Raw genomic sequence first — 12,681 nt, 5'->3', positions numbered from 1 at the left:
GGCATTACGCTGCCATGCAAAATCTGCGACTTCTCCCAACAGAGGCCAATTCAGAAACCAAAGCGGCTCTCTTTGAAGAGCAGAGACAAAGTTTTGACTCTCTTCAATGTGGTCTCTGCTCCCAGGACAGTTGTTTCTCAGTACATTACTCATGGAATAACATTGTACACACTCTTCCAAGAGCCAGGGAGGCTCTGACAGGCAGCCACCATAATAAAGTAACATTAGCCCTGCATAAGAATGAATTAAATTACTTTTCTAAGAAGTCTGCATTTACAGTTCTCCGAGATAATCAATGGAAACTAAGACCAATCCTCATTAACAAAGAGCATGTTTATACCATTTTCCTCCTACTTCTCCCCATTTAGAGATACAGGCAGATACAGGAAATTAAAACTGGGAAGATGTGGCATTCTTCTTCTAGGAAACAGCTAAGACTCTGGTAGCAGTTTCTTTCTTCCGCAGAAGAGTGACACTGAATACGCTGCTCAACTTGAGGCAGAGGCTGAGCGGTTTCTGAGGGGAAGGCAGTATTTTCTCATCAGTCTGTTACTGTTACGGCTCAAGTTCTCCAAAGGCTGGGTATTTTGCCAGGCCCCTCTCCATCTCGGCGTATTGTTCTTTCAGCCTCTCCATGGCTGTTCTGTGCTCTTCGTCCACCTCAGCCTGTTTGCTGTGTTGTTCTTTCATGAAATCCTCCCACTGCATTATATGCTGTTTCTCACTAGCTATTAAATGGTCATTATGCATCTGAGAAAAGAAAATTTGAAAGTCATGGGACGTTTTGCAGACAATTTTCTATGCAGAGAGACAAAAATAACTGCCTCTTGATATTTGCTCACTACAGTGTAACAATCGGCTTCTAAGTCACAGTGACAAAACTGCTTTATAGTTTTAATGTCCAACAAGAATATGACATATTAGAAACATCTAAGGCTTCTCTTACGATGCCCGAACATGGGCATTCACATTTCTGAAATTTCAAAAATGTCTAGTATTTTAAATGACAGAATCAAACATAATCCAGGTAAATTTTCATACCTCTATTTCTCCACAAATTCCATTTAATCGCATATAATTTAAAAATTAAGTTTAAAGAATACATGCCAAAAGAATTGTTATTTTAAGAAATTAAAATGCATGTCTCACATAAAATATTTTTGGCCACATTAAAAGAATCACAGATTATTAATCACTGGAAGAGAACTCAAGACCTCTCTCTTGGTTCAGTTCCAAAACTTAAAGCAAATAAACGGCAAAAGCATCTGTGTCAAATATCTAAGTTCATCTTGAGATGTCCCTTAATATTTCTGTATGAGGACAAATTTTTTCTTTTGAGTAACACAACAGTAAAGATGAAACAATATATAAATTAAAAGGCATAAATTTAATATACTTTAAGTTATTATCTTTGAATACGTATTGGGTTGGCCAAAAAGTTCGTTCGGATTTTCCCGTAACATCTCACAGAAAAACCTGAACGAACCTTTTGGTCAACCCACAAAGAGCTAAATACAAAAAGACAGTATAAAAAAAACTTTCTATCTCTGCCTCAGTATTCTACATATGTGTCTAGAAGTTTTGCCACAGACTAAGTCCTGTTTAAAAAACAAGCACTGTGACAGATGCAAACCATCAAAACCTACAAAGCACCAAAAGGCTTACTAATCCCAGAGCTCTAATGAAAACAGGAGGACACCTGGTTACTCAGAATACTGGTAACTCAGATGCTGAGAGAGCTATCAGGAAAAAGATGGAAGCCGTATTTTCCCGCCACCCATAATGCCGCCCATTATCTTCTCTCTCATCTGGGCCATGACGAGAAGCAAGGTGGAGAAGCCATGGTGCTCTAAGTATCTATGAAAGATGCATTTCTGCTAGTTGTTTTGTATATCTTATCTACTTCTGAGGTTACAGGATTCTCATTTTACAGATGAAGAAATTAAGGCTTAAGAACACTAAATTTACTTCTCCATGGTCACTGAGCTACTACATTGTAGACTCAAACTTAGGACTTGCTGACACCCAAACCTATGGCTTTTCTATCACAAAATGCAAATCAGATCTTTCCAGAGAAGTTTTACATAGATGGCTAAAGGTCTTCTGCAAGACAAAAAAAAAAAAAAACTACTGCAAGAGTTTTTTCTGCCAATCTGATCTAAAGTTCCTCAGCACCAAGGCGAGAGGTTAGAAGTGAATCTGAAGTTTCAGTTATAGTGAAACATTCCCCTAAAATATGTCCCGCAGACCCATGTGATCTGAGCAGGCAGTACAGTGGTGGGGAGAAAGGGTTAGGATGGGGTTTGCTGATCCAGTAAGTTTGGGAAACAGGTTAAACAAAATTCAAAACATTTTTTCTTAACCTTTCAGCCTCATGGATGGTAATTCTTCAAAAGATGAATAAAACATGAAGAGTTCATTAAATTCTTTTCATGGAACTTTTACAGAACTATTTATTTTAAGAGAAAAGTCATAGAAAAGAAAAATGCAAATAAATTTCATCAAAATGATGCCTTGCTTTGGCTGAAAATTAATTTCTAATAAGTACAGAGGATACTAACCCTGCATGCTCAGAAGTTGTTTAACAGATTAGTCTTCTCTTTTTAATTGAAACACTGTCATTAGCTTGGCTGACCCTGTGATCTGTGCCATGAGGCAACAGCCCAGGTTCGACTTCCCACCAGGCAGCATGTTGCCATACATACAGCTCAAGAGAGAAAAATGAAGATTTGGGAAGTGGATAAACCTGGCTTCAAATTCTGGTTCACCTGTTACCAGTTGCACGACTCTGGCCACGTTAAATTTTAATTTTAAAATGCGGAAAAGAATATTTACATTCATAAATAAATCTGTATCATGTCAAGTTCCTAGCTCAGTGTCTACAGTGCTTAATAGAAGGTAAGCATTATTATACAGATATGAGCAACGCATCTAGAAGGCAGATCAAACCACTTTTTAATCTTCTTCGATTCAAGGTTTTAAATCTTTAATTTTAATAATCTGATTTTAGCAACAGATTTTTGTAATTCAAACAATACAAGGCAACTCGAATAAAAGAAATAGTTCTCGCCTCCCAAACCCATACTCAACTCAATCTTCCCGTGATTCCACCATTTACCATTTGGCTGTAAGACAAGACTTTAATTAAGACATTGCCAAAGACCAGTTTCTCTATTTTGTGGCTTCAGAATATTATTACCAAAGACATATACATCCAAGTACCTTTTTCATATGACACATATCACTGCTTGGCCTCCTAGTCCAGGTGAAAAGAAGGTGAAGACTGACAATTCCCTAACCGAGTTGAAAATCTAGTCTTGCTTTCGTATCAAGAAGTTCTGCAAACTTGTGGTTGCCAAGGGGGAAGGGGGTTAGGGGAAGGAATGATTGGGAGTGTGGGATTAGCAGATGCAAACGTGTGTGTGTGTGTGTGTGTGTGTGTGTGCGTGTGTGTCTCTGTGTGTGTGTGTGTTGGATAAACACCAAGGTCCTGTGTAGCACAGGGAACTATATTCAATATCCTGTGATAAACCATAATAGAAAAGAATATGAAAAAGAATGTATATATGTATAACTGAATCACTTTGCTTAGGCAGAAATTAAACACAACATTGTAAATCAACTATACCTCAAGAAAATTTTTAAAAAAAGGTCTGGAAGCCACTCTACTTTATCTATCCTTTCTCAGTCTCCCACCTTTAATAACAGTAACCGCTTTGAAATCTTGCATTCTCCACAATTAGTAAGGAAAAAAAGGGAGGGGTAGCTTGTATATTCCTGTACTGACAGCACTGTAATCTTTACCTATGAACAAAAGTCAGCTACCAGAAAATAACATCTACCTGAAACTTAGTTGAAAACTTTATGGTAAGAACTTTAAGCGGTCAAAAAAAAAAAAAAAAAAACGCACACGTGTGCACGCACACGCACACACAAGCCCAAAATAACATAACACAAAGTCCATTTAAAAATACTGCAGTATTCATGAAAAACTCTTCTGATTCTGAATTTATTTGCCCTACCTTACACACAATTCTAACCAGGTTAGTTAACTGTTTACCAAAGCTATACCATATTAAAAGTCAAATTAAAGAAAATGCTGATAAATGAGACAGAAAGAAATGATAGGCATCAGCCTTAAAAAAAGAAGACAGATACAGAAACTTAGAAACAGACAGTATCTGAGGGCATCTGAAATAGAGAAACACTTTTTTCTCTCGAATTCCCTGAGGACATCACCATTTTCACCATAGCATAAAACTTTACATTCTCAGTAATTCCTAATTCATAAAGAAAATTAACCTGTAACATTTAATAAACTTTTTATAAAAACCAGAAAAGTGTGGAATATATTTTTAAAGATTTCCATCCAAAATAGTTAAAGTGATAAAAGTACTATGCTTCAAGATGATAAAAACCTCAGCTTTGTGGTTGACCTGGCTATATGGAATGATTCGTGTTCTAAGACTTCTAGACACGTGAGGTTTCATTGTATATAACAGCAGAAAAATCCCGAGTTAGCTATATCTCACATATCATCACCCAGGAGCAAGTTAAAAACTATTTAAGCCAACAGGAGTGAAGGCTACCTCAGCATATCTATTCAAAATGTCAGGAAATACAGTCTGGGCAGTGGTAACCTCACCAGAACAGAACAACAAGGAGCTGAACTGCTCCTTGATCTGAAGCAGCAAAGGCGCCACCTCGAGAACCGAGCCCGTCCTAAGGGCAGCGCGCCTCCAGTTCACGCAGAGCAAGTTATAAACGCCAAAGATTTAGCCTAACATGCCAATGAGTCTGTTTACAACTAAAAAGAACTCTCAGAAATAAGGAACAGTCTTTTATAAACAGTGAGCTAACCGCAGACCGTCATCGCCTGTGCACAGTAATTCGGCTTTCACGTTCAATATAGGGGGCTCTACGTCAGATTTAGTCTGAAAGAAGGATTCCTCTACAGTTGAAACACGTTTGAAAAATAACGATCATATCTAACTATCGTTATGTGCGACAGATTCACACAAGACTAACAGAAGGAACACAACATAGTAATGGAACTACTTACCATTTAAAGCTTAAAATTACCTGTAATAGGTAATTACGGTTAGCAGTTAAATTTCTAGCAGCTACCAAAAGAGTACATACTAAATTATACGTTTAAAACTTGATATTCATGGTGGTAGCAGTAATTAGGGTCTTTGGTGAGCAATTTGCAAAAATCTATCAAAATAGAAAGTATAAATACTTAAGGCTCAGTAATTCCTCATATTAGCATTTTCCCTTAATTTTTATTAAAGAAGTATCACAGATCTTAGAAACAAATTCAAACACAAGAATATAAAGGGACAGTTCCCCCCCCCCAACATACACATACAAATCCTTTCCCTTGTTTCCTTTTTCTTAGTATTATTACTAGTTTGATGGGTACATTTACGCTTTTTCCTTTGTTCACACAAACCTATTTACTTAATTACAACAAAATGTAGTCATACGACACATGATGGTCTGCAGCTTTCTTTTTTCAGTAACGATACAATATGTACTAATGGCATACCAACAGCACGAGGGTGGGAGAGCTCTGCCCTGGGTGCAAGCAACAAGGGGGTGCACTGTCTGAACAGAATTTAAACCAATGACACACACAACTGAAAGACTGGTTTTTATTACCACCAGGTGCTGGCAATATACTGAGTAATGTCAGTGATAAAATACTCTTAACCCCCAAATCCTTCTTTGGTCTGAGTTCTAAACAATTATTGAGGTTACTGTTGAAGTTTAGTAATACATTAGTTTCAAATTAACACATTTTCATTGTTTATCCTTTAATAAACCTTGAAGTTAATTTAAAGGACTTCCAGTTACAGAGTCAGTCCTGAACAAAGTGAGTCAGCTACACACGTTCATTTCCAAAAGTAAATTCCTAACAGTTCAGAATCGTGTCAGCTTTCTTTAGATGCTCAGCCCCTCTAATCCCTGAATTACTAAATGTCCTTGCATTTAAAAAATGATCCAGGACTTCCCCAGTGGCACAGTGATTAAGAGTCCGCCTGCCAATGCAGACGACACTGGTTCAATCCCTGGTCTGGGAAGATCCCACATGCCAAGGAGCAACTAAGCCCGCGAGCCACAACTACTGAGCCCATGCGCCGCAACTACTGAAGCCAGCGCACCTAGAGCTTGGCTCCACAACAAGAGAAGCGACCACAATGAGAAGCCCATGCACTGCAATGAAGAGTAGCCCCCGCTCACTGCAACTAGAGAAAGCCCACGCGCAGCAATGAAGACACGACACAGTCAAAAAATAAATAAAATTTAAAAATAAAATAAAAAATGATCCAGCAAGCAACTGCAGAAATAAAACCTGAATTAGTTCAAATCTATCATTCTACATTACTTTTTTTTTTTTTACTTAAATTTGTATGTTTCACTCTGTAGTTAAAATTTTTATATTGTGGACACATTGGGAGCCACTAAAATGGTTTCCAAAGAAATAAAGATTTCTAGAATTCACTGTGAAATGTGACTTTTATGAATCTCTTCCAGACTTATTCTTATGTTTAATACTTTCCCAAATGACATATCTGTGTATTTTATCACAATAAAAATAATTCAAATCAAGTTTCAGAGGGTTCTTCCTAAATGAAATCAATTGCATACTCAAAGGAGTGGATACATTTGTTTTCCCAAGATAAAAAAGAAAATGCCAACTTTAAAAGAAAATAAAGAGAAAGTTTATTAATGAGCTATAGCTGTGTACCAAAAATAATTAGCTGTAATGGTTTTTGTCTCTTTCTACAACAGAAAGAAATAGTAGTAATAACCCAGCTTACTTATGTCCCATTGGAGATACATTTGAAGAAAAGTCAATCCTGAAGGCAAACTGTGTCTAGGACCAGGTCTATAAATCAACTCATGGATACATAATAAAAACACATTTTTGCACGCATTAGTCTAAGTCGGTAATTCTCAGTGGGGGGTGATTTTGAGGCTCCTGTCCCCCAGGTTTTTGGTTATCACAACACAGGTTGGGGGTGGTGATACTGGCATCTAGTAGGTAGAGGCCAAGGATGCTGCTAAACATCCTACAACATGCAGGAAAGACTCCACAACGAAGATTTATCTGCTCCAAAACGCCAACAGCGCAGAGGTTGAAAAACCCTGATCTAAGGGAAAACTCTGAATAAAGCAACTAATGTCTAAAAGGTTCTTTGGAACATCTGTCAGCAATACATGTGCCTTTAATTTTACATATGCCTTACACAGATAAATGAAAAAGTATTTACTTCAATAAGAAGTACCAGAATAACAACTGCCAGTAATTATTTAAAATATTTAGAATATTATGTACAGTCATCCCGTGGTATCCATGGGGTTTTTGTTCCAGGACCGCCCCCCCCCCCACTATGGATATCAAAATCCACGGATGCTCAAGTCTCTTATAACTTGGTGTAGTATTTGCATATAACCTGTAAATCCTCCCATATACTTTAAATCATCTCTAGATTACTTATAATACCTAATACATATAAATGCTATATAAATACAGTGTAACTGCTTTGGAAACAGCTGCCAGCATGTGGCAAATTCAAGTTTTGCTTTTTGGAACTTCCTGGAATTTAAAAAATATACATTTTAAATATTTTGGTTGAATCCACGGATGCAGAACCAGCGGATGCAGAGGGCCGATTGTACTGACCCATTACCCTACATTTTCAAACTCTATCAAGAAAAAATGTATAAACCATGTTATCTCACTGCTCTCATAAAAAAAAAAAAAATCATACAGAGGGAAAACGAAATTTAATAAACATTTGTGGACAAGATGAATCAAAGGATTCATGTTTTATTATTATCTCTAGTCTGGATGAACAGAACTTCCATAGTTGATGCCCGTGCATGAACCTAAGTTCAAACCAGTGACAGATACTAACCAGCTCATCATCCGCCTTCGACAGCTTATTTAAGTCAGTGAATCTTATAAGCCAATTGTATTTTCATTTCACTACTCTTACTGCTAGTGCCCAATATGCAGCTTGTATTAGTTACCAGTTTTTAAGACATATGTCAAATAACTGGGGAATGTGCATTTATTGTTCTTCTGAATGTACTTTTAGATATCAATTGTGGGAAATATGATTTGGATGAATGACGTTTATCATAACTTACTTCCCACAGAATTCCACAAATTGTCTTGACATAAAAGAATGATTAATGGCAATAGTCTATTTTATTCCATTACTACTCCCATCTTTCTTTGTTCTGAGAGCCATTCAAATATACAAAATGTAGCCAATAGAATAACCGAGGCAACAATTAACATTAGATTGTAAAATGCAGCTAGAGGTTAATTTTGCTTTATACTTTTTTGCTAGATGAGAAATTAAACTTTACCTCTCTGTCATATATATGTAGTCTGAAACCTCTGCCACACGAAGTTTTAGCAAAATCAGATATGGCACTTCAAAAAAAAAGGAAGACCTTAAGGATCCATATTTCAAATGTTCCGCTAACTAGATAAGCACTGATGAAAGAAATAAAGACTACATTTCAATATATTCTAAAATACTGATTCTAAAATACTGATATTTAATCAGTGTATTCCATTAAAAAAAAAGTTCAATAACATTCTCTGAGATAGTACCTGGAAGAAATATATTTAAGACCAAAATACCCCAAGGGCTTTATTATTTCTTGAGGCCATTATTTTTTTTTAAACCAAGGGACAGTATCTTTCAATTTAGAAAATCAAGTGCTTCACCAACCCTACAGACCACAGCAGGACCCTTATCCAGAGTGACTGCCTGCATCTTAAACAAACGATCGAGGTGGTGGGGGAAAAAAAGCCACCTGACATTTGGAAAGTAAAGCTATTTCACATAAATTATATAACACAACATATCAGGTAAGTAGAGCAAGTATTTGCTTTGAAGCTCAAGGACTTGTCCAAGGGCACACAGTTAGCTAATAAAGGCAAGTACCAGAAATAGAAGACACCAGGTATTTTTTACCCCATCTGGTAATTTTCCTACCTACATACAGTTAATACACCAAACATGAAAAAAGTTCAAAGTGACAAGAGGAACCACCTATCCCAATTATAATTTAATGTTAGGTTAGTTCTGCTTAAGAATGACAGGGATTGCCATTTTATCAGAATCATAACTGCCCTGAGAATGTCTTAGAAATAAAGACCAATATCATGTGAGTGCATATTCACGTAAAAAACACCCCTTTTTCATTTTTATTTTGAAAGCCAAGAGAACTGCATAAGTTACAGCCAGTAACAGCCAGCACAGCCAGTGTTCTATCAGAAAAAGTTTTTCTGATTCTCAAACACAGGAATGTTCCTGGTGCTTCCACAACAAATTGCCTAACGTTGAATGCTTGATTCTCTACATTCTTCTCTGGAAACAACCATCTGGACAGTCTACCTACCAGCTCTGTGAGACCACCGACTTCTCCCATCTTTTGCCTTTGCTTCCACTATATCCTTTATCCTACAGTATCTTTCTTCCCATCTTCTATCACTCGAATTCCTACTCACTGATCAAGGTTGGGCTCGGATGTCACTATCTTCCCAGTAAATTACACTTTTTGCCAAGATCGTGCAAAGTTCTTTGTAACTATCACAGCCCTTACTTTATCCTACGTTACATTCGCGTTAGTGGTTTGGGACTCCTAGACTTTTAGCTCCTACATGTATGAGCTGCCTTAAACTTAAAATAAGATCTTTCACCCTCAGTGGCACCTAGCCAAGTAGAGACTAAAAAAAAATCTGCTGTCCAGCTGGGCATGGCGCACTGAAGCCCCCACGGCTGTCCCCACCGTGCTCTCCGGACACTGTGCAAGCACTGCACCCCGACACCAACTTCCCTGCCCACGGCTCTGCCCTGCCATGTTATCAGTGGTCTCGCAACAGCCCTGTTTCCCAACCTGGCCCGCTGGGATCCTGTTCCTCTCGGGCAGCCTTCCCACCTGGCTTAACTGTCTTTTCAGTAAGGCCTGATTCATCAGATTGTTGAGTTCTAAAATTTATATCAACATTAAGAGTTGAGCAAAGGGTGGAGAAATTTAAACTCGGGCAAGATCCGCGTTTCTTTTTTACAGTGCCAGATTGGTACCATTATTATGGATAAACCACACATTAAGGACAAATGGAGATAGTAACACTTGCTGATATAAACACACAAAAAGGCATTATTTTCAGAGTGACTCAACATTTCTTAACAAGTGTACCCCCACTAGTTTAGAACAATAAAGTTATAAAAATACTTCATGAAAACTGTAAGTTAAAACACCAAATTATTACAGGAACTTAAATTCTTGTGCTGTTTTTCCACATCTGAATTTAGTTAAGATATAATTCAAATAAGCAAAGCACTACCCAGCAAGTGATTCACACACTCTTATGACTATTCATTAAAGAACCCATCCACAGGCATGAATGCCTCCTTTTCTAGAAGAAATATACATAATATACTCAAGGCCTCAGGCCTGAAGATTTATATTTCCAACCTGGTGGCTATTTTTTGTTCCATGTAACAGTCCTATTTTTTCTCCTCTAAGAGACAAATACCACTTTCAGGGAAAAGCTGAAAAGGAGAAAAAGAGGTCTGCAATTTGAATTATAAAAATACAGATCGTGCAATTATGTGACCATATCTCCTCAACACACCTTCAATGAATTAGCCATTTTTTAATCTTTTAAAATCACTGCATAAGAGAAAACAAATTCAGAGAATTCTTTAAAATCAAAAGCAACTGCTAATAATATGATAATAAAAGCCCTGGAGTTATAGCCTCCATTACCCAAATGGTCCACTTTTACCTTGTTTCGCTCCCGTTCCCTCTGTTGGAGCCTACAGACCGAGTCTGTAGCTGCTTGCACTGAAATAAAACAGAGAGTGGGTTTTCAATCAGCAGCCCTTGTCCAAGGAGAAACTAACCTGGATTAAAACAAAAACAAAAAACAACACTTGGACTGTTTTAGATCTCAAGAAACTATGCAAAAAAAAGCTGGTATTATTTTGGTCATGGTAGGGTGGCTAAAAGGGGAGAAAAAGTATTCAGGATGTCATAATGAGAACCACTATCATTTGTGAGCTTTGAGCTGCAAGCCAAGGGCATTCAGTACTAATTCCAATGACAAGTTGTCATCAATGACCTCAGAATTCTCTAAAAAGATATAAAACACCTGATAAATGTTATCATTCCATTCTGATGGATGTAGACTTTACAGAGTCTCTCTGATTCATTAACTTCCCCTGCCCCTTCCTCACTGGTACCCCTGCTCTCTTGCAGGCAGGACTTGATACCCAGAATGCTTCGACGACTTTCTACTATTCTTCTCACCTCTTCTAATTCATCCAGGCTGCCACTGCCAGATTCAGGTTTCTCTGGACTGCTTTCTTTTGAGTCATTTCCCTTTTGTAATGACTTAAAATTGCTAGTAATAGTTATTGTAGTTATTTGCTGAGTATTACTATGTGCCAAGAAGTGTGCTAAGTACTTTCCATGTATTACTCCTCTTCATTCCACTTTCCTACTAAGTGAGGATCACTATCCCATTTTACAGATTCTTGTCATCTGTAAAAATCTGAGGCACAAACACAGTGAAACATCACTCAAGGAGGTAATATGGCTAACAGGCGCAGGAAGCAGGACTTAAAATCAGACCCCTGACCCTAAGACTCGGCTCTTACCTTCAGGGCTCTACCTCTCCTATAATCTCAACAATGAAACTGGTTTTAATCCATCAGTTGTTCAAGCCTCTTCCTTTACCCGATCTGTTTTATTTCTGTACACAAACGTTTTCACTTACTTCGCTGGTTGGTGTGTGGGCTAAGAGTCAGCCTTCCTCAGTCAAACCTTGAGGTGAGCTTGAGTTACGCGTGTGACTGCCCTTGGGCTCGTGTGCTCGCTCCTGCATGCGGCCGTCTGTCAGGTATTTACTGAGCGTTTGCTATGTGCCAGGTGCTACCGCTGCTGCTCCTAATCTCTCAGAACCTTAGTTCCTCATTTGTAAAATGAACATAACAACTAATAAGAGGGCTTCAGAATGGACATGAGAAAAGGATGAGATAGTATGCTTAAAAATAACTGAAAGATTAATCATAAAAGCCACTCAGAGCAGTTCTTCACACATGGTAAGCAGTCAAGAAATGTTACTGTGGCTATTATTCTATGCACTGTCCCCTCCCTACTGAAAGTGCTTTCCTTATTCCTTTCCTCTAATTAAAATGTTTACATGTTTCAAAAGCCCAGTTCAAGGTTTAGTGCCTTCATAAAGCCCTCCAGTTGAATCCTTTCCCTATAAGGATTTTCTCTTATTTGAAATTCTTTAACCAGGTATGTGTATATCCCACCACTTTATCTTGCATTTGCTTTAAAGAATTTTACCCAGTTGTTTCACAATTACGCCTTTCTACCCCACTCAACCCAGCCCCAAGTTCAAAGTTCCACACAGGGCAGGGGCTGTGACTTCTCTTTCAGAAAAATGTTAGGCCCCTCCCTGAGAGAGTATGACAAAGGGGAGGGTTCAGCTTTTAAAAAGTCATGTTTTTATCAGTAACCATTCATTTTGGTCACATCAAAGATAACACTTTAGTACTAAAAATTAAGGTTCCCAATCATTGTTTGTTCTAATAGAAAAGTTGAAAACACAACAAAATAGGAGTTGATTAG

At 37.7% G+C, this 12,681-nt stretch overlaps 1 protein-coding gene across 1 annotated transcript in view; it reads right to left on the bottom strand.

Annotated features, from left to right (window-relative positions):
* Positions 1–314: 314 nt before the first annotated feature.
* The window catches only part of BLOC1S5 (biogenesis of lysosomal organelles complex 1 subunit 5), a 38,130-nt gene continuing 25,763 nt past the window's right edge, over positions 315–12,681 (bottom strand). Inside the window, exons 4-5 of the mRNA XM_032649732.1 lie at positions 10,826–10,884; positions 315–750 (exon numbers count right to left, since the gene is read on the bottom strand). Of these exons, the coding sequence (XP_032505623.1) occupies positions 556–750; positions 10,826–10,884 (254 nt within the window). The 3' untranslated portion in view covers positions 315–555. The remainder of the gene's footprint in view (positions 751–10,825; positions 10,885–12,681) is intronic.

The sequence above is a fragment of the Phocoena sinus genome, chromosome 11 (genome assembly GCF_008692025.1).
Source record: "Phocoena sinus isolate mPhoSin1 chromosome 11, mPhoSin1.pri, whole genome shotgun sequence".
In the NCBI taxonomy this organism is placed as follows: domain Eukaryota; kingdom Metazoa; phylum Chordata; class Mammalia; order Artiodactyla; family Phocoenidae; genus Phocoena; species Phocoena sinus.
The sequence above is the reverse complement of the archived record's forward strand: the minus strand, read 5'-3'. Positions and strand labels throughout refer to the sequence as shown.